The 22499-nt window shown below is 39.5% G+C and overlaps 1 protein-coding gene across 1 annotated transcript in view; it reads left to right on the forward strand.

The window, feature by feature from the left end:
- The window catches only part of LEKR1 (leucine, glutamate and lysine rich 1), a 581209-nt gene that overhangs the window by 116613 nt on the left and 442097 nt on the right, over nt 1-22499 (forward strand). Inside the window, exon 2 of the mRNA XM_086944128.1 lies at nt 11125-11339. Within this exon, the coding sequence (XP_086800254.1) occupies nt 11125-11339 (215 nt within the window). The remainder of the gene's footprint in view (nt 1-11124; nt 11340-22499) is intronic.

The following is a 22499-nucleotide window of genomic DNA, read 5'->3' on the forward strand; positions in this document are numbered from 1 at the left end:
TTATTGTCAGTTGGGGCAGGGCAGGTGTTGTAACTAATTTTGCAACAATGAAAGCACTTAGCAAGTGCAAAAGATCACTAATCAGGAAGCACTAAGGAAGCAGGTGCCAGCTAAAAAAATATTCTGTGACACATTAATCAGCCCCAAATTAATTCAGGTCACTTGAGGCAGGGAAGGTGTGCTTTGCTTTGCCGAAAATAATGTACACTGGACAACCAGAGGGTGTGGTGATGAAACAGAGGGTGGCATGGGTGGGCCAGAGGGTGGCATGAGTAGTCAGAGAGTGGCAGTGGTGACAGAGAGTGGCAGTGATGAAGAAGAGTGTCCCAAACAGGCTGGACACGTAGAAACAACAAGTTCGCAAAACTTGCGACCCGACAGGTAAGTTCGCAAATTGCGAAATTGTAAAAACCCTCGCGAACTGGCAGAAACACGCGCGAACACAAAAAAAAAAAATCCGCAAATTCGCGGGAATTCGCAGATTTTGCGGATTGCGAGTTCGCAAATCCGCAAAATTCGCGAACGCGAGATTCGCAAAATTCGCCCATGCTTAACCGGTACGCTCCTTGGCACTGGAAAAGTGCCGGTACTCAGCTTGATTAAAACAAGAAGTGCCGGTACTCAGTACCTGTGAGTACCGGCTCATTTAAAGCACTGCACATACATCCTTAATCTCCACCCCTTCCACCTTAGTTGCTCTGTCATTGTGTGGGAAGTTTGTTCTAAAGTGGAAGGAATGTGAGTGCTGTGACAAAACACAGCCAGGCGTCTTAACCAGGAAGAGCTTAGTTACCATTGGCGCTGCCAGTGAACTGCCACAGCCACCTAGAGGTGGGGTGCCCCCCTCTGCACAAGCTGCACATTGTAAGTGTGTGCAAGCTTTACAGCAGAGCTGGACTCTGTGCCTTAGTGCTGCTCCCTTTCCAGCAGGCACCTGCCTCTTTCGCTCTTTCCCTCTCAGAGGGACAGTGCAAGCCCTAATCCATGTAATTGCCTTTTAGCATGTGAAAGTGGACACAAATGCAGTTTGGGCATCCCCGGTCTCTCAGTGCACTGCCAGCGAGGCCCTCAGCCAAACGCTATTCAGCTAACTGTGTCACATACAGTAGAGCACTGTGATTGGCTGCAGCCTCTATGTCATGCAGCTAAAAGTGCACAGGTGGTCCCATTGACAGTCACTGTCTAATATATTTGAACAGCCTTCCTCAGAGCTCAATGCTTCAGGTGGTATTTACAAGGGGTTATTAACCAGGCATATTTACCTTTATATATTCACTGAAAAAAAACAAAGGTTACAGGGACGTTATAGTTAGGAAATAGAATTTAAGAAAACCTTAGAAATTCACTGAAAAACCAAAGGTTACAGGGACATTATAGTTGGGTTCACATTTTACACATACACAAACCTTAGAAATTCAGCACTAATAGTTACCTGAGCTAACTATAACTGATGTCCCCGCAAAGCACTGCTATTGACCTCACACATTACATCACTCATGACATGGTCAGTGACATCACTGATGAAATCTCAAATTACATATCTGATGACACACCATTTGTGAGAACACGGTGCATGGTAGAATGGTGAGTAATGGTTAGTGTTGTCTGGTTAGCGATCTGAAAAGAGTGTGTAACAGGTTCGCAACTTATATTAGGTTGAAGATGCTGGATATATTGCAAATGAAAGTTATAACTAAAGTTATAACTATAACTTTAGAATGTTTAAAGTTTGTGTAGTTTAAACTTGGTTTGTATTGGGAAAATAAGTATTCATACCTATTACCAAGCTTTAACCTTTTTTAAAATTGAAAAATATACATATATATGTGGCGTTCTCCGTCCTAATTTCGCAGCTCTCCATGCAGCTGGTGCCACAGTTCTCGAGGACAGACTCGCGTCACTATTTCCAAATATGGTCCAAGGATGACACTGAGCACTCATGGGCATTTAAAGTAAGATTTATTAATAAATGCGACCACTTCTGACAAACGCGCTTCGGCCACCGGGCCTTCGTCAATGTCAGTGTTCCTTCTTGTCAAATCCCCTTTTAACATCACAATGTCCCGGACCATATTTGGAAAACAAAAAAAACAACAACAAAAAAATATATATATATATATCCTGCTCCTGGGTCTGACACACGCAAGAGGGAATAATCAAACAGCTGCGAAGATATGACCCTTAACCTTTATTCAGTTAGTATGGATTGCACACGCACGTAGGCAGGATAGCAGTACCTTCGTCACGTCTGACGCGTTTCAAATGATTCTTCCTCAGAGGCTTAGCGACGGAGATCTCGTGCAAACTCCCACATGTTAATTTCTTAAGCCATATCGTGGCCACAGCCTTATGGGAGTTGAAGTCTTTAATTCCCTTAATGGACGCACTTTCATAACTGCCACTCTTCTAAGGGTCCAAGCTCTGAATGAGCCCCCACATGCGCTTTAATCCTTATCCATCGCAACTGCACCACACCGAGATAGGTGAATTTCCATTCTCGTGGCCCCCGTTTTACAAAGGGTGGTGCTCTCCTCACGGCTGGGCTGCCGTCATAGTATCCTGCTCCTGGGTCTGCCACACGCAAGAGGGAACACTCAAACTGCTGCGAAGGTATGACCCTTAACCTTTATTAAGTTGGTATGGATTGCACACGCACGCAGGCCCCCAGTATGCAAGGGGATTTAGTTCCCCCTCTAAAAAAGCACCAGGGGGCTGCGTTGCAGAGAGGTGTAAGAAAAGGCGTGGCCTCATTGCACCTCTCTGCAACGCAGCCCCCTGGCGCATACTGGAGGTTCCTGGTGGGCTAGTTGGCCGCCAGGGACCCCCAGTGTACAAGGGGAATTAGTTTCCCCTCTGCAAATGCACCAGGGGTCTGTGTTCCAGAGAGGTGTAATGAGACCATGCCCCTTTTTACACCTCTCCGCAACTCAGCCACCTGGCACATACTGGAGGTTTCTGGTGGGCTAGTTGCCCCCCATGGACCCCCAGTATGCAAGGGGACTTAATCCCCCAACTTAAAACACGATACGGGGTGTGTTTGCACCATGGTGAAGGTTGGGGCGGGGCTAGAGGTGATATGTGTGCAAACATGCCCTGTGGCACGTTTTAAGTTGGGGAATTAATTCTTCTTCAATCCAGAGGTCCCCTAGGGGACAACTAGTCCAACAGGTACCTCCAGTAAGCATCATGGAGCTGCGTTGCAGATTGTTGTAAAAAGGGGGTGTTCCCTCTGAACACATGTCTGCAACACAGCTCCCTGGCGCATATTGGAGGTACCTGGTGGGCTAGTTGGCTCACAGGAGACCTCAGGATTGAAGAGGAATTAATTCCCCAACCTAAAGCGCGCCACAGGGCGTGTTTGCACACATGTTACCTCAGGCCCCGCCCCCTTCCTTCACTATTGAGCAAAATATTCATGTAAAATCAGCCGAACTACGAATTTCGATTTACTCACCTGTTACCACAAGAGACGTCAGTGCTGCATCTTTGAGCGCACTACTGATCCTGAAAAGTAATTCTAACCATACTTACAGTAACTTGAATTTCCTTCCATAGGCTAACATTGACTGGTTTCACTTGGAAATTTTTTTAAGTGTGGAGTTTTGGAACTTTCAAAAATTCCTCTAAAATCAGCCGAACTACGAATTCTGATTTACTCACCTGTTATCAGGAGAGACCTCAGTGCTGCATCTTTCAGCCCACTATTGATTCTGAAAAAGTAATTCTAACCGTAGTTACAGTAACTTGAATTTCCTTCCATAGGCTAACATTGACTGGTTTCACTTGGAAATTTTTCTAAGTGGAGTTTTGGAACTTTAAAAAATTCCTCTAAAATCAGCCGAACTACGAATTACGATTTACTCACCTGTTATCAGGAGAGACCTCAGTGCTGCATCTTTCAGCCGACTACTGATCCTGAAAAGTAATTGGAACCATACTTACAGTAACTTGAATTTCCTTCCATAGGATATCATTGCCCGCTATATAAAATATATATACATTAAAAAAAATATAAAAAATATATATATTACAATTTCAATATTTTTAAAAACATTTATTTTTCAATTTATATAAAAAATATGTAATATAATTTAAAAATAAAATATCTAAAAATAAATAATTTAAAATAATGTAGTAAATCAGTATAAAAAAATAACAATTTATACGTTTAAAAATTATCTTTTGCAAAACGTTTGAAATTCACTGAAAAAAACATAGGTTTCAGCCAAGTTATAGTTAGGAATTCGCATTTAAAAAACCTTAGAAATTCACTGAAAAAACCATAGGTTTCAGCCACCTTATAGTTAGGAATTAGCCTTTAAAAAACCTTAGAAATTCACTGAAAAAACATAGGTTTCATACATGTTATAGTTAGCTGGGCATTTCACTCATACAAAACCATTGACATTCCCCCGTTATAGTTAGTTCAGTTAACTATAACTCGCACGCCCGCAATGCACTGCTGATGACGTCATCACATAATTCCTAACTATGACGTGGCTGAAACCTATGTTTTTTTCAGTGAATATATATATATGAACAAAAAAGGTTGCATCGAATGGAGATGCACTCCCAGGTAGGTTTCACTTCTTTAATGGAGACTGTAGCGTAGCCACAGTAGGCCTTAAATCATTTCAACAGCGGCCTGATGCGTTTCAGGCTACAACGCCTTTGCTCACAGGCCAAATCGGAATCCACAGCAATTCATTGCTGTCCCCAAATGTACATTTAAATAACAGGTCTGCCCAAAGTGGGCCTTCCTGTAAGTGCAAAGCATTATGCTAATGGTAGTACTGCATACATTTCACCCCAGTGGGTTTGTCGTTGCTCCAAAAATAAAAAACATTTACACCCTGTTGGTTGTTCAGACTGTCCAACTCCTGAAATGGCTGCACATAGAGCATCTTACATCAAAACCTGCCATCCCGATAATGACTGCCAGTTGATGTCATCACAGGTCTGCTTCCTCGTGCGGACCTGTGATGACATCAACTGGCAGTCATTATCGGGACTGCATGTTTTAATGGAAGACGTTCTGTGTGCAGCGATCTCAGGAGTGGGACATTCTAATCAACCCACTGGGGTTTAAATTATTTTTATTTTTATTTTTCGAGGTTGTTGGGTTAACAGGGTCCCCACCAAAGTGGGCGTCATGGGCGGCACAGAATGGCTGTGATGCACAGGATTACTATTACAGGATACTATTACTAACTGTATCCCTGACCGCTGAAATAGGCGGGCATGATTTGTTTATACACATGGTGGCGTCACATGTGGTCTATACCAATTGTGAGTTGGGGTGGATATTGCTATGCACAGGACATTACACTCACCCTTGAGGAAGGCAGGTGAACACTAAATTGCCCTCTTGTCTTTGAGTAAGAGGGGGGACCCAAGACTCTCTGGGCACTTAGGCCCGAAGACCTCGCTACCCTTTGACTGTGGTCAAAACCAACCCATCCATGACCTGGGCAGAACTAAAAGGGAGAAATGTCACTGAAGCAGCTCTGCCTCAGTGAACATTTAATATTTCTCCTATCCTTGGATTAGAAGAGACGCTTGAAATAGAGGGGGAGGTGGTCAACACAGTTCTCTTTGTCAGCTTGGCAATTGTGGGGAGTATTTTCTTTCAACTCCAGGTCCAGTGCCAAGGCCAGTGGATGCTTTTTCACTGTGGTACTACCCTCCACTGATTTGGGTGGTGTGGGTGTGATTGACCATTATCTGTTTTTGATTTCTCTCAACCCGTTATACAGGGCAGTGAGAAATCTGACTAAGTGGCAAGGTCAAAGACAGTCTGCTTATGCATAATGCAATGTAAGGTATATGCATGTAGATTTCCATCCAATGCCACAGTGTGCTTTACTGGAATCACTGTGAAGAATTTCAACCAATCACATGTGATTTTCACAAATATTTCAACTGGATATAATCTTTTCATTAAAAAAAAGGTGACAGTGTTTGCGACCATTATCATAGATGTACATAACTCGTAAATGCTCATTGCCAATTATATTTTTCTTTACTACTTATAAACTGTTCCAAAGATATACACCAAAATATATAAGAACCATATTATATTTATCACCACAAGTCTGTGAACTATGGTGTATTTCTGTTTAGCACTTTTTCTTTTTTTCATGAAAAAATCTCTTATAGGAATTCCCATGTCAGATGTAAAACAAATATACTTTTGCGGCTATTCACAAAGATAAATTTCACTTGTGAGTAGTTTACACGTTTAAGTTTACTCATACACTTTTGAGTAACTTTACTACTTTTGTCTAGTCATAAAATTTTAGTGCAAAGTTACTCAAAAATGTAGAATTACACATATCCACCCCCTGAAACTACAGGTGGAGCAAACTTTCGGCTGTAAGGTACTACTGCCAAAAAGAATAAGTAGTTAGTCCAGCATTACACGTGGCCAACTCCAGATACTGCAGACCCTTCCGTAGAAAATAATGTAAGTAGGGACTTTAAATAGAAGTCCATAGGAAATACTTTGAAATTAAATTAAAATATTTAAAATAGCTAAAAATATAATACATTTCATTTAATTTAAACAATTGAAATATAAAATATTTAAACATTTTGTAATGTAAATATGAATGCTACATACATTTTTAGTAAACTATAATTACATCAATTTTATTTAGGACCTTCACTGCGGGGGGTAACCCCCCTGCTGTGCTGGGGGGCGGCGGGGCACGTACAGCACCCCGGCGCTCATGACGAGTTCAGCTCGTCATGAGGCACGGCGCTCGAGTGCTCATGACGAGCTTAGCTCATCACAGCTGCACCCGTTCCCGTGGAACGCTCAGCACAGCAGGGGTATTATCCCCGCATGCGAGCGTTCCACGGCTCATGACGAGCCGAGCTCGTCATGAGCACCGGAGCGCCGTGCCTCATGACGAGCTCAGCTCGTCATGAGCATGGAAGGTGTTAATTCAATACATCACATATAATTATTAATGCAAAATAAAAAAATTATATCTTTGTACTTCAGATTGTAAATTAATTTATTTTTTAATTTAAACTCCAGAAAAATAATTGTAATGTATTTTTATATATTTAAATGAATTACAGATTTAAGATTTAAGTTCATAGTGCAGTAGTATTTTGCTCTACATTTAAAGTAAATATATAAAATTTGTTTACATTAATGTTTTGCATAAAAATGTTTTACTATTCTTTTATAAAGTTCAATAAACTTTTTATTCAGTTTTCCCTATACTTTACCCAAGGCAAAGATTTCCACCCCGACTGCGGAATCTCCTTATAGTAAAGTATTTGAAAAAATTTATGGGTGCATGGCCCTTCCAAAACCCATCCGTAACTTTTCTGAAACCCCCCCTTACTCCAGCAAATTTCTTCCGCGTTGCACATAATTATTCCCCATTTTACCACAACTCCTTGCTGTCCCTACCACATTTCCTATTAAAACATAACCATACATGCGCGTAGACTCCACAGTTGGAGTGGCGATCTCTGCACAGAAAAACGTAGGAGAGGCAGGCTGAATCCGCCTTACATGCAAGTTTGTGAATTGCATTTTGTAGTTCGTTAGTAGTACTATTGTAGATCTATGTAATGCAGATTGTGAATGGAATCTTTTGTTTGAGTCCCCCCTTTGTAAGTCAACACCCTTTTGATAGATTTGCACTAAATTTGACACAATACATATTGTGCAATGTGTCTTCCATTGTTTGTGGAAATTGGTCGAGGAGACAAAAGTTACTAATTAAGGATGTACATTGAATGTTACATTTCCTATTGAATGATACATTAATGAGCAGCATGCACACATCTGTATTTGAGATTGAGAAATTTGCTACAAAAGAAAGGCACTTTTTTGGTAGCTGGATTGCAAATACGTTTGAACCTCATTGCTAGTGTTAACTCGTCTTTCAATAAGAATTGTTAAATAAACAAGGGGGTCCTATTGCAGAATATGGTGCAGATTGCTCTTGGGGAGAAATTAACATTAATTCTGGATGTGGTTCTGTAAGTATACTTTCTTATTCAAGCTCCCTTAGGAACTTTCTTTGAACAGCTGTCAAATGGTTGAATAGCAGCTCTCTACATTTGTTAGGCAGATCATAACTGCTTTATTCTTTGCCATTTTCCGGTTTAGTAAATGTACAGACGTTGTTGACAACACAACAGTAGCTGTAAAAGCCAAATGAGCTCAAGATAGATATATAACTTGTTAATTGACGATAAACAAGCAAGGGAACTTTTGTTTTTTTAAACAGTGGCTTTGGTACTCTTACCTCAATACTTGTTCTGTTTATCACTTTGTGGGCTTACTGCCGCCAGAATCTACGTTTGTAGCTGTTTAAACATTGCCCAATGGCCGGAGCACACATGTATGCATCAATCTAGGTATGCTGTCATCCCTGTATTCATGAACCTTTTTGCCAGCTCCTTTCATTAAAAAAGAAGCCGTAGTGGGTATAGTCCAATGCTGGACCAGTAATACCACTTTTTTGAGAGCTCCATGGCCCAATGAGATCAAGAGGAACTTACCAAGAGCCTGTACAATTGCACTATATCAGGGGTTTCCATCCTTTAGTGTTATAAGAGCTACTTATTTTAAAAGAAATTCATCTAGAGCTACTAATACTATTAGTGCTGTAAAAGTGACCACATCAGAAAACGTTTTGTTAGTTTCTACCATATGCAATATTACAACCAGCGAGGGTTGACGGCAGAAATGTAAAAATGTCTTTGTCACTTTGGAATGTCTTAATAGTTAATACACAACAGCCATAGTTCAAGCCTCGTGGCACCATGATACAATGCTAATAATAACAATAAGTCTCACCAATGTCACATCATTTATAACTCAAAATATCAGCTGAAAAAAATATATTAGAAATTCTATATTTTTTCTTCAAACATCAGTTTATAAGTTCTGACAACACATTTTTGTCTCTAATAAATAGTTTTCAATTTTGGTATAAATGTTTTAATTCAATGAAGCAAAAGCTACTGAGAGAGCTACCAGTAGCTCACGAGCTATAGATCGTGACATGGTTACCAACCTTATGCAGGACACAGGCAGTCCCAGAGGCTTTTGATAACACCTTGGTGTAACCATATCATAGATCAGTAAATGAACCTGAGGGACTCTGCAGGTGTTGGAAATGAAGGGGCCCATTTGAGCTAACTGGAGTTGATTGGATAAGTAAGAGGTTAACCAGTGAAGGATGTTGCTAGTTAATCCATTGGTGATTGCAGGGTGTAGATGAGGGTGGGATGGTCAACATGATCAAACATGTTTTAGAGGGTCAGTAGTATGAAGAGGCAAGGGTCATGTCCACCTGTAGTCTGGAGGTCATATTATATGATGTGTATGGTGGTTGTGTCTGTGTTAAAGGGTGATCTGAAGTCAGATTAGTAGTTGTGAAAAAATGGTTGCTGGTAATGTGATTTTGGAGTTGAACATAGCCTGTTTTTTAAATGACCTTCCCAATAAAGGGTATGTGGGTAATAGGCCAGTAATTGGTGAGGTCCTGAAGGTGTAGTTTGGTCTTCTTCAGGAGTAGAAGGATCTTGCCTGGATTGATGGCTTTTGCAAATATGCCTTGAATGAGGAATACATTGAAAATGGTAAGTTTAGGTGACAGTTTGTTCAAGTGGGGTGTGATGAAGGACGATGGTAAGACATCATCTTCAAATGAGAGGACTTTGAGGGACTTGAGTATATTGGTGAAATTTGTGAGAGCTAGGGCTTTGACTGATGACTTGCAGGATGCTATAAGAAGGGGTGGGGCTAAGAGGAGAAGCAGGTTTGGTGTTGTTGATGTGCAGTCAGGCACTGTGTACTTTTTCATTGAAAAAGCGGCTGATGACATTGCATTTGCCTGTCTAGAGTAGGATAGGAGGTTCAGGTAAGGTGATGGCACAGTGTTTGATTGTTTTAAAGAATTAGCATCTTGAACTTCTGCCAGAGGTGGAACTGGTTTAAATCACAGAAGTCTAATGCAGGTTGAAGATCCTTTCTTGTTCCTTGCAAATAAATAGTGTGTGCAATATAATTGCTTCATTTAGGCACACAATGTACTCAATTCCTCATCGATGGAAGTTCCCCAATACTGCCAGCACAATTCTTAGAATGCTGACTGGGGTAGATATGGTCTGGATAGAGGGACCATTAAATTTTTAAAGCAGAGCCATTTTTCACTGCAGAGACGCCCAGGTTATCTGATATACTTGGATTTGACCTTCCATGAATAATTTTCTGAAACAAAGACAGTATTATCCCAGAAGACTCTATACTAGTTGTCAAGGTTTTTCAGATGACAAGTAAAGAAAAAGACTACCTCCATATTGCCTGAGCCTGCTTGAAATCCTATTGTGCAATAGTTAGTGCTTGTTTCAGTGGAGGAGGCACAGCTTCCACCAACACACAGATGCTCTCATTCGCTGATGTGGGTATCGGGGTTTCAATGGACAGCACCAATCAGAGTAATTTACAAGACATCATGTTTGTGTCTGGTTGGAAGCAGGTCCTTGAACTAACCAATAACATTCTGTGATTTAGTGTCATTTTCCAGTAACTAGCATTATTGTTGAGTATGGGAGACTGGGGCAATGGGCCTGTCCTCTGGTGCAACAGCTGTACCAACTTTGACCGGTGCCGCACTGGGATGTAGAGCTGTAGACCACAGCGACTCCCCAACCTTGAGTTTCACAGTCAGGCATCCAAGGAGGAGTCTGAGGATATGGACGGCATGGAGGCAAAATCTGCAGTCATACTAAACAGGGAGAGTTTTGGGGGCCTGGCCGTTTGCATTACCTCTCCCAGACAAGGAATTCTTTTCCATCTATAAAAAAACACCGCTTTTTGAGAATATTTTGTGTAGTCACTTGAACATAAAATTTGTTTTAATGGTGAAATGAAAGTATTATGTACTTTCAATACTAATATTTCATTGTTATTGTATGCTGTTGTTTTTACTCTATTTTATTTATGTACAGTTCCATGTGGGCGATCTAGTTAGCAAGATTAATCCTATGTGAATATTTAAAATAAAGCAAATGAAAACTGCTCCAAAATGTATTAGTATATTGTATTTTGTCATTTATCAGTTTTACTTTTCTTCTTTTTTCTAGATGGCTAGGGATGAAACAGTCTGTAAATATTGTGGGGTTAGTTATTTGATTCTTCACGAGTACAAATTAATGGAAGAAAAAGTAAAAGCAATAGAAAAGGAAATGCAGTTTTACAGAGGAAGTGTAGAACGTGAAAAAATACTTCAAGCTGAACTTCATTCTCTAAGTCTGCAGTTTGAACAGAGCAAGACTGACAATGCCTTCCAAAGTGAAAGGTAGGAACTCAACATACTTTGTAACTATCATGCTTTTTTTGGGACATGTAACATATAGATTGACAAGTTAATGCTATACCTCTTATAATACATGTAAATTGCAAAGATGAACATCAGTGTGCCTGAGTTTCTAACCTTTAGATGACAACTTTATTCACTGTTATTGTTTCGAATTTACGAAACCTTGTTTGTCATAATAAAAACATGGGCGAAGCATATTAAAAGGCCCCTAAACTGGACTAAACTGTCAAAACAAATTGCCTGTGCATTGACAAAATATGATGCGTGTATATATATATATATATATATATATCCAAACACTCTTCTCCAACTAGCAAAGAAGCAAGGGCCACAGCGGGGAGTAGTTTGGGAGCATTTTATTCGAATTGTGCTGGCATAATGCATTTCGGCAAACCACTGCCTTCCTCAGACGCCCAAAATGTTACTGGTGATTGCTTCCCTCATTTAAAATGACACCTGCCAATGTATAGAATTGCGTGATAATAATTGGTAGGACACACTGTAATTTAGAAATTATCACCATAAACTACATGTCCCACAAAGCCTGTGTGGTAAACAGGAAGTGATGTAACTTCAGAAAAAAACATTTTTTCACTTTATTTAAATGCAAAAACATTTCGACTCAGTTAACCTGTGAGCAAGGTCTCCGTAGAGACCGAAACGGGTAAGGTGTTGCTGGTTGCTGGAAATAAAGCTTACAATCGACTAAAAAACAGTGTGGTTTAATTTGAATTACACACGGGAGTGCACGAGGAACAAACTTCTCTGCAAGGAGAAAAGCTGAATTCATATATATATATATATATATATATATATATATATATATATATATATATATATATATATATATATATTGGTATGTGAACAAGGGCTGTCTGAGCCCGAAAGGCGTCATCGTTTTGTGAGGAGAAGGTCGCAATAAAACATCTTGCCTGATACCCTGTGGTCCGTCTCTTCATCTCCGTCAGGAGGCTGCGGGTGGTTGCGAATCTTATGTATATATATATGTATTTATATCTACTATGTATATATATGTAATATATATATATATATGTATGTATATATATATATACATATGTAAAATATATATGTGTGTGTGTGTCTCCAAAAGTATCGAAGAAAACAGGACACCCAGAGTTCCAGTTAAAAAATTTATTTGGCAGATGAAATAATCTTAAACTGGAGCTCTGGGTGTCCTGTTTCCTTCGATACTTTTGGAGATTCGTGGATATATATATGGAGCCTGAATATATATATATATATATATATATATATATATATATATATATATATATATATATATATATATATATATATATATATATATATATATATATATATATACCCAATAGGGATAAATAATGATGAAGAATTGTGGGTCCACTTAGAATGAAAACGAGACACTAAATGCGAAGAACACGGGAGACATGCAAATGAAAAGAATAGTGGGATGGAGGAATGGTTTTCAAGTGGGATCACATTGAAAACTGAAAATGAATAGGATAGAGCAACATCAATTAGCCACAAGTCTCTGTAAGAAAATGATAACAGGTTTGAATCAATCAATTAGCCAATTCCACTTTCGTGAATCCGGGGACTAAATGAAATTGCACAACTGGCCCATACAGGGCTGAAAAAAAGAGTTGAGCTGGCCCATACAGGGCACGATACAGAAACATACACAAACAATAAAGACGGGGATAAATAGATTAATTCTTATAAAATCTGAATTAGTATGGTAGTAATTCATGTAAAGGTACAGATATTCATGGAATTACCAATGAGAGTGTAATATATATTTTTATAAAATAATAAGTGAACTACTCTACTAGAGAATATTGTCTTTAGGAATCTGTACGGTTCTGCAGAAATGAAATGCAAATAGTTATTCTTAAGTTATTCCCTGATTAATGTTTGTGTTGTTTGTATAAGGATATACTTAACAAAAAGTTTTGTGTGAGAAAATATCGTTTTAATATTGCACTTGCACCTTTTGAAACCATTGTTTTTATGTAAAAAGAGAACCCATGTCCTATTTTCTAATACACTGTAAGATGGCCACTGTTGGGGACATGGAGAGGTAGTCCGCTCTCACTTTCTACTAGAGAGGTGGGGTAATGGTGGCTGATATAATGGTTGCTCTTAGACACACTTACCGACACTGACGAATCCGCAAGGCGAAACTGTTGGAGGGGGCAGGGGGTCTGCCAATAAATCACTTTGGGTCCCGCTTCGTCCTCTAAGCTCCCTGTCATCAGAGCTGTTGCTGCTCGGAGAGGCTCTTCGTCGAGGGCAGTTCGCCTAAATCCTTGCTGAGGGGCAGAAACTTTGAAACCCACACGCCACACGGGACTCCAGAGACCAGGAGCCTGTGCGTGTCTCCACCTCGGAGGAGCCCCGCCTCCCTGCACACCGGTATATACTTCAACAGCGCGTGGGACGAGCCGGAATAAACACAAAACTTGAAGACTTAACCAAATTAATAAAAAGGGTACAATCAGTTTATACTCTGCAGGAATCAAGTCGTACATGTGGACCAATAATAGATAAATTAGGTTTTCTACCTAACATAATGGAACAGATAGTCCGTCTAAATAAGCTCTTGGTCCTACCGGCTGAGAATCTAGAGCCCACGATTACATCAGTAATTGTGGAAAAAAGAATTCCAAATAATGTTCATGGGCCAGCAAAAACTGACCAAATGAAAGAACCTCAGACTAACACCTGTGAGACTAGGGAAGTACAGGGACCAGTAAACAATGACCAGGACCAAATGAAAGAACCTTAAACTTACACCTGTAAAACGGGGTTGCACAGGAAACCAATTAGAGTGCCAGCACTAAACAACCAGGGAATCTAAGGCCACAGTCCAGAAGACAAAAAAAGAAAGGCAAGAAATAGGCATACCGAATTTAACATTGTGTAGATAAAAAGGTATATCCCATCTTTGTCACAACAACAGCAAATGAACATCAAAAGGAAAAGTCTCCAGAACCAATTCAGGATACTGATACAAGAGATGAAGCCCATCTTTATAAAAAAATAAGGAGACTATTAAAGACAAAGTGGGAAGCTTCTGGGAACCATACCAATAAAACCACCTCAAGGGAACCCGATGATTGTATACTGGAGTCTCCAAAAAGTCCTAAAAACACCAAGCTTATGGAACAACCGGAAGCTGCAAATGCAAAGCAAGCAGATGATACATCATACAATCAATTAAATAACGTAGTTGACATCAATAATTCGGGGATGGAGAACATACCGTTATAGATATGGTTACATAAAAATGAAAACGGAACTCAGGAGGAAGCCTGTAAAAGGATGAACGTCAAAGAGGACAACCCAAATATGTCAAAAATGGAAGCGAAATAAAGCAAGCAACTCTGCCCAGCACCCAAAAACAGAAGGCTTTAGCTCTAACCTACAAACCTACTGATTCTAACAGCCGGAAATCTGAAGTAAGGAAAATTACATATGCTGAGAAAGCAAATTCGAGGCCCATAAATTGCCATGTAGTAAAAGAAGAGGACACTCAATGTTTCCTAGGACCTCTGCAAAATCTTATACCAACCAGGCATCATAACTCAGGAGACGGTCAACTTAGTGCCTGCATTCCTACCCAAGTCAAATCCAAGATTAAAATAGTGGAGGATAAAGATACCTTAACAGCAAGAAGAACCAAAGACCAGGTAGATCACCAGTTGATATGGATACCGGAATATGAAACACAGGGAATCTGTGATGCCTTAAACAGAGGCAATATCTTGAAGCTTCTGGCCGAAATTGAGGAACTAAAACATATGAATACGTCGGACCTAGCTGCAGTGCAATTTCTCCCAGGAGAGATCAAATCAACAAAAGAACGAACATTAACAACGTGGTAGACACCAGAACTGGTGCAGTTTATACTAAGTAGCTCTAAATAATTTTCAGACTGGGGCATTCAATTAAAAAAAAAACAAGACCGCGTTATCATTATCATTCCCATTGAGAGAAACGGAGCAGCAGGATACAAACAGGATAATAAATCATAAGAAACACGCGGAACAGGCATACTCAGTTCTACGTAACGCAAAAGGCATGCGTGTTACAGCTCAGACTCCGGTAATGTCAATAAGAAGAGAATATGGGTCAAGTGACAGAAAGCTAGAACAATGGAACTGGCTACCAAGTATATTAAAAAACCAAGGTGTCTGACATAAGGGAGCTATGGCCCTCGATTTCAAAGTCAAACTCAATAAACATGATATCTTGGAATATAGCAGGAGCCAGGCAATTAATTGGTGAGGGCCTCCCGCTCAAGGAGTGGGCAAATTGTGACATCATAGCCCTGCAAGAGACTTGGTTGCAAAAGGACATTCCAATAGCAGGCTATGTCCACTACACAGTAGCTGAGAAAAAAGCAAGCTCTACGGCAGGGCAATAGGAGGACTGACTGTGTATGTATCAACAGCGTTAAAAATATCAACAGAACAGCTGAAATCTCCGGATCCCAGCAAACAAAATGTAAAATTCTCAGATCAAAATTTAAATATAACTAATACGATAATATTAATTAATTACTATACACAACCTAATGCTCAAATAAAAAGGAAGAAAAAGGCCCTTCTAATTAAAACAATATCAAGACTACTTTGCGAGGACCCGACGTTGAATATGATTGTAACAGGTGATTTTAATTAAAACTTGATATTCACGTCAGATGACGATGATATTCTGATTGCAGAGAACTCATTTTGGGGTTTACCACAGCAAGACATTACAGGGATCAACCGCACGGACCGTATTGGTCAACAACTGGTTACAGATATTGCATTTCAAGGTATGCAGGTCCTTAACGGAAGAAATGACGAAGATCGCCCCCCAGAAAAAACATATTATGGTCCAAGGGCGGATTCAACATTAGACTCTCCCCTTAATACCGATATTAGATTGTTTTTACATAGAATTTACCCCACTGAGTGATCACTCAATCCAGCATGTCATCTTAAATCTAGATACACCAAGACATCAACCTAACAATTTGCCTGAGGGCAAACTCACCTCAGTTAATCTAAGATGCCTGAAATGGACAAACATGAATAAAACAAAATTGTTTTTAACAATAAAGAGTATCTTGGCCGAGTTAACCCTAGAACCCATTAATGGAATACAAGCCTGGTCGCTATTCTTAGATAAACTAGCGAAAACCATGAAAGAGGTAGAAGCTAGGGTCCAAAGCAATGACCAGCCAAGAAATCTACCAAAAGATCTGCAAGCGTTAAAGAAAGAACTAAGAAAAGCTCAAAGGAAACTGAGGCAGGAAAAATCCAAGAGAGTATGCTGGAAAGCATTTCAACAAATGGGAATACAATTCAAAAAAAGAATATGGGAACATAAAAGAGAGAAGGCTGAGAGCTTCTGGTTTAAACTAGTTTATGATTTAAGACATTCAAATTTAAATAAATTCTGTCAGTCAATAAACAACCTGTGGAGACCTCGAAATATTTCAACATCGCATATACAGGAGTAGGAGTGGGTTAATTTCCTCAGGCAGCAATTTAAAGAAGAACAACCACATGGCCTGGACAACTTCCATTTTCCAACTGTGAAGCACACCAGTGAAAAAGGAATAAAATCGCAGATCACTGGAGTAAACTACTCAACAGAAGAAATAACAAACATTATAAAGACAGGCAAAATTGATGGTGCTCCCGGTCCAAATGGCATTCCCCAGGCTACTTTTAAATATGATTTGGAGTACTGGAGCCTAATACTAGGGAAACTATACACTGATGTAGAATTATTCAATCAAATCCCAGAAAGCTGTCAAGGATCAATCATTACTCCCATTTACAAAGGAGGGGACAGATCGAGTCCAAAAAATTATAGGCTAATCGCCTTACAGGATGTTGAAGCCAAATATTTTGCCTCACTAATCCTTAAATATCTATCTGAATGGTCTAGTGATTGTAACCTAATACCAATCAATCAAACTGGATTTAGGAAGGGAATCGGAACCACTACAAATATATTGCCGCTTTCGTTGATCGCAGAAAGATGTAAAAACAGAAAACAAGATCTCCATCTGGGTTACATCGATCTAAAAGCTGCCTTCGACAGTGTCGATCGGGAACTCATGTGGTCCAAATTAAAATCCTGGGGTATACCCGAAAGGATATTGAATGGTCTCCTACTTTTTTATACAGATACCTGGGTACGTATGAAACTTGGAAATGGAGCCAGACTATCAAGGAAATTGCACACCCACATGGGTCTAAAGCAGGGGTGCATACTAGCACCACACTTTTTAAATTTATTTATTTCAGACCTTTCAAGAAAATTAGATGGAATTAACTCATACCCACCTAAATTAGGAAACTTCTACTATCGCACCTGGCCTACGCAGATTATATTGTTCTCTTAAGCCTGACTAAGGTAGATCTGACAAGGTTATTAAATGAACTCTCCGAATTTCTGTGGGCAAACAACCTGGAATTGAATCTCTCAAAAACCAAAATGATGCTTATTACAATTCGGACAGCTACGACTCAACGAATAAGACTAAAGGGTAACTCGCTGGAGAAAGTATCATGCTATAAATATCTGGGATTTTTCATTGACGACAAACTTTCATTTCGTGATCACCAAAAGTACACGAAACAATGAGAAGGGGCCCTAACATTTGCCCTTAAAACCCTGGCAAAGAAGTTGGAGGGTCCGTCCTTGAAACCACTACTAACGATAATGTCAGCCAAAGCTCTGCCAACATTATCATACACCAGCGCTGCAATGCATGGAAACGACGCAGAAACCCTAAACAGTCTAATAACGCGCATTTACAAAAAGGTTCTTCTACTTCCAAAGACTGCCTCACCAGCTCAGATACGCTTGGAGTTCGGGTTAATGAATGAAACATTGGGTAGGCTCTACTCATACATTAAAGCATGATATCAAATAAAACAAAATGTAGAAAAAAACGGCCTTAATGAATCCCTATGGCAGGAAATGGATCAAGATAAATATTCACCAGCACACACATTTCTTGAACACTCCCTAAAGATCACATGCACACGGGAGCTGTGGAGTAAATAAATGCCTTACCAAGCATTCAAATTAATAATAAATAAAGTTGCAAGGTTCCACTCATTACTGACCCATAAAGATCTTTTTCGCACAAGAAGTCACTCGTGGACACTGATCAACACCTATAAAACCTTGAAACAAGCAGCCTATCTTGACTCTACTTATTACATCTACGTAAAGAAGAAATTATTAATGTTAAGGTTCGGTCAGTTCCCTACTATTGCGGAAGCCCCACACTGGAAACTAAAAGAAAACGAAAATTGCCGCCATTGTGGTTATAAAAAAGAAGATTTGATTCATCTTGTATGTCACTGTAAGACATTGCAACCAGCCCGAACCACAATATTGCGGCGAGAATTTCAGGACAGAGGCATAAGATCGGGCAGGTCAGCTATCATATGTGGGCTAGAGTCCAATGACCCCAAAATGAACTGCAAATTGATTACATTTTTACGAATCCACAAGCACGAACTGAATGTTAAATTATAGTAATAATATGATAAGAATTTTTACAATTATATAACTTCTAGGATTTTATGCTTTTACAGAGATGTAATTTTAATGTGACATAGACTTTTTAAAATCAAAATTTGGTATATTGTTATGGTTTTAACTAACTGAACAATAAAATAAACAATTTAAATTTAAATTTCCTCTAGTTATCACAAACATCTTGAACTGAACTTTTTATCATACAATCTGCTGACTCCATAAAGAGAAACTCTACACTAATGCAGTAGTTCTGGAGGAAGATCTTATTTCAGTGATGCCATTTTATCAGAAATGAGTTACTGACACAAAAGGTTGTTATATTTGTAGCCAATGATGTATAATTGTGGCTTTAACCGGTAATGTTTTATTGTCCTCCTGGTTATTATACATCGCTACACAGGTTGTTGGATACTCATAATTTGCAAAGATTAAATTACACATATCTTGATAACTGTAGGAGACTGCAACCAGGCACAGTTGATTTATTTCATCTGTCCTAGATTTTCACACAGTTTCTAATATATTGGACTAAGTTAGTGACAACATGCTTGGATATATTTTAACCAGTCAAGCTTCCTCTTAGCCTACACTGGCAATTCGATTTGGCAACGCGCAAGATTTGAAACCTTAATATATTGCTACTTCACTTGGGAATAGCCCAGACTATCTTAGCAACTGTGCAGGAACATAATAGTACTGAGAATGTGTTAAACAAACTATATTGAATGGGAATTTCTCTTAGTGCCAGAAATACAATACTAAATGTATGTTTTATTGGTTCTACTCTTCACCTTATTTTTTGCTATCATGCATTGCTTTGTAAATGAGAAATGAACTTATAATAAGGAAAAGTGGATGCTAAGGTCACAAAATGTTATCAATTATTAGTAATTGTACCCATTAATTACCCTGTAAACATACTGCATTGGGACCGTGAGAATTTATGATCATGAAAACTGCACTTGTGGTGTAGGGCAGATAAACTATGAAATATGTCAATATACCTGACAGAGATTGATGCTGCCTAGTTGAGCTATGTCCTTCTAATTTCTGGATATGCATCATGGATGGTTGTACTAGAATCTGTCCTGAAAGCTAATTGACTACACATTGACTACTTTTGTGATATTGATCACAACAAGAGCCTTGAAGAAGTCACTTGTGTGGCGAAACATGTTGGCTGTGCGTCATGACATCAGTTACCTTGTGTTGTTGAAGATTTCAATTTACATACAATAAGAAAAATTGGATTAAATTAGAATTCTTACTTATTGGACTGCTAGATTGCTCATTTAACTCTACATAGTAGACTGTTTATCAGATTGTATTCTGAGGGCTGTGATATCTTTTGTTTGTAGTTATTGTTCAGTGGTCCTCAGACATATTGCCTTTGGACACCTTTGATAGTAGGGTGTCTTGATATCAAGGTATAGCACCATGACCTTACTTTTGTATAATATTAACTAATCCACTGAATTGTGTTATGTCAGTAGTTGTGATTCCTTTACCACTACTACTGTCCAACATCTACAATTGTGTTTCAAAAAGGGAATTGACTAATGCATATTTGGTGTAAGGTTGTAATTTTTTTAAAAGGACAACAAGGCCAACAGTACTGCATATGTTAGTATGTGTGGTGGTGAAAGTTAAACAAGCATTAGCAATGCCACTAGACCGTGCCTATAACTGTAAGTGCATCTTCATCTACTGATGAGTTTAGGCACTCAATAAGTTATTATATATGCACTGTCACTAATCCTTGCACACATGCATCTATTCATCCATGCACAGGCTCATTCTTGCTTTTACTCAGTTAAAAACCCACAAAAAAAGACACACAAACAAAAGCAAATGGAACATTAATAAAAGAAAAATGGTAGAAAAATAGATAGCGTGTCCCACATAAATGTGGCGGACATATAATTGCAATAAAAAACAAAATTAAACATAGCAGCGAGAGGCTGACTGGCAATGGTATTATAAATAGTTTAGTATTGTTTTAAAGTTCCAACATAGGAGCAATGCTTATAAGCAATATATTGACCACTATGGAGAGGTACAAATTATGATACAGTCCGCACAATATCATTCCCAAGATGGCTGCTCACTAAATATTGCATTGGGCGACCATCTTCAAATGTTAAAGTGTATGGCTGTTTTATTGATCCAATGTAGCCTACAAAATGCTTCTAAACATGGTGGTTATCTTAGAATAGTTGGACAGTGATACATTATAGACAATACCATTCCATGATGGCTGGCTAGGTTAACCATAGCCCACAAACAGGATGCAGCAAGCTATAGACAAATCCAACAACCCCTCAACCCCTACCCACCCTAAAATCATACTTAACATCCAAAAATCCCTACCCACCCCTGAAAATTATACTTTCCACCCAAAAACCCCTAGCCACCCTAAACCCTAAAATTACCCATGCCACCCCAAAACCCTACCCACTCTAAACCCTAAAATTACCCTTGCCACCCCAAAACCCTACCCACCCTAAACCCTAAAATTACCCATGCCACCCCAAATCCCATAGCCACCCTAAACCCTAACATTATCCTTGCCACCCAAAACCCATAACCACCATAAACCCTAAAATTACCCTTGCCAACCCAAAACCCATAGTCACCCTAACCCCAAAAACACCCCTGCCACCCAAAACGTCAAACCCACCCTAAACCCTATAATTACCCTTGCTACCCAAAAACCCGTTCCCACCCTAAATCCTAAAATTACCCATGCTACCCTAAAACCCATACCCACCCTAAACCCTAAAACTACCCATACCACCCAAAACCCATACCCACCTTAAAATGACCCTTGCCACCCCAAAACCCATACCCACCCTAAGCCCTAAAGTTACCCTTGCCACCCTAAGCCCTTTACCCACCCTAAACTCTATAATGACCCTCGCCACCCCAAAACCCCTACCCACCCTAAACTTACATTGCCACCCCAAAACCCATACCAAGGCCTAAAATTACCCTTGCCACCCCAGAACCAATAACCACCCTAAACCCTAACATTTCCCTTGCTACCCCAAAAACCATACCCACCCTAAACTCTAAAATTACTCTTGCCACCCAAAAAGGACATACCCACCCTAAACCCTAAAATTACCCATGCCACCCCAAAACCCATACCCACCCTAAACCCTAAATTTACCCTTGCCATCCTAAAAACCCGTACCCACCCTAAACCCTAAAATTACCCATGCCACCTCAAAACCCATACCATCCCAAAATCCTAAAATTACCCATACATATCTAATACTTACATTCGAAAAGCTTCTTCCTTTACCATTCATGCGTTTACAGCAAAGATCATTGTAAAGGCAAGCGTTAAAAAAGCGTATGCATGTAAAAAACTGCGTTGAGAGGGTCATGCGTTGTAAAAACATTTGCGTTGTAACAACCGCGTTGTGATGATATCACGTTGTAATGACCGCGATGTAATGGTTGGTTGGCCCCTTTTTATGACTTTCGAGAGTGAATGCACAAACAAGCCAACTGTCATCCTGACCCAGATGTGTATTCAGATGCAGGCAGAGGCACAGAATGGTTACAGTAAGA

Source organism: Lissotriton vulgaris, chromosome 11, assembly GCF_964263255.1.
Source record: "Lissotriton vulgaris chromosome 11, aLisVul1.2, whole genome shotgun sequence".
NCBI classification, from domain to species: Eukaryota; Metazoa; Chordata; class Amphibia; order Caudata; family Salamandridae; genus Lissotriton; species Lissotriton vulgaris.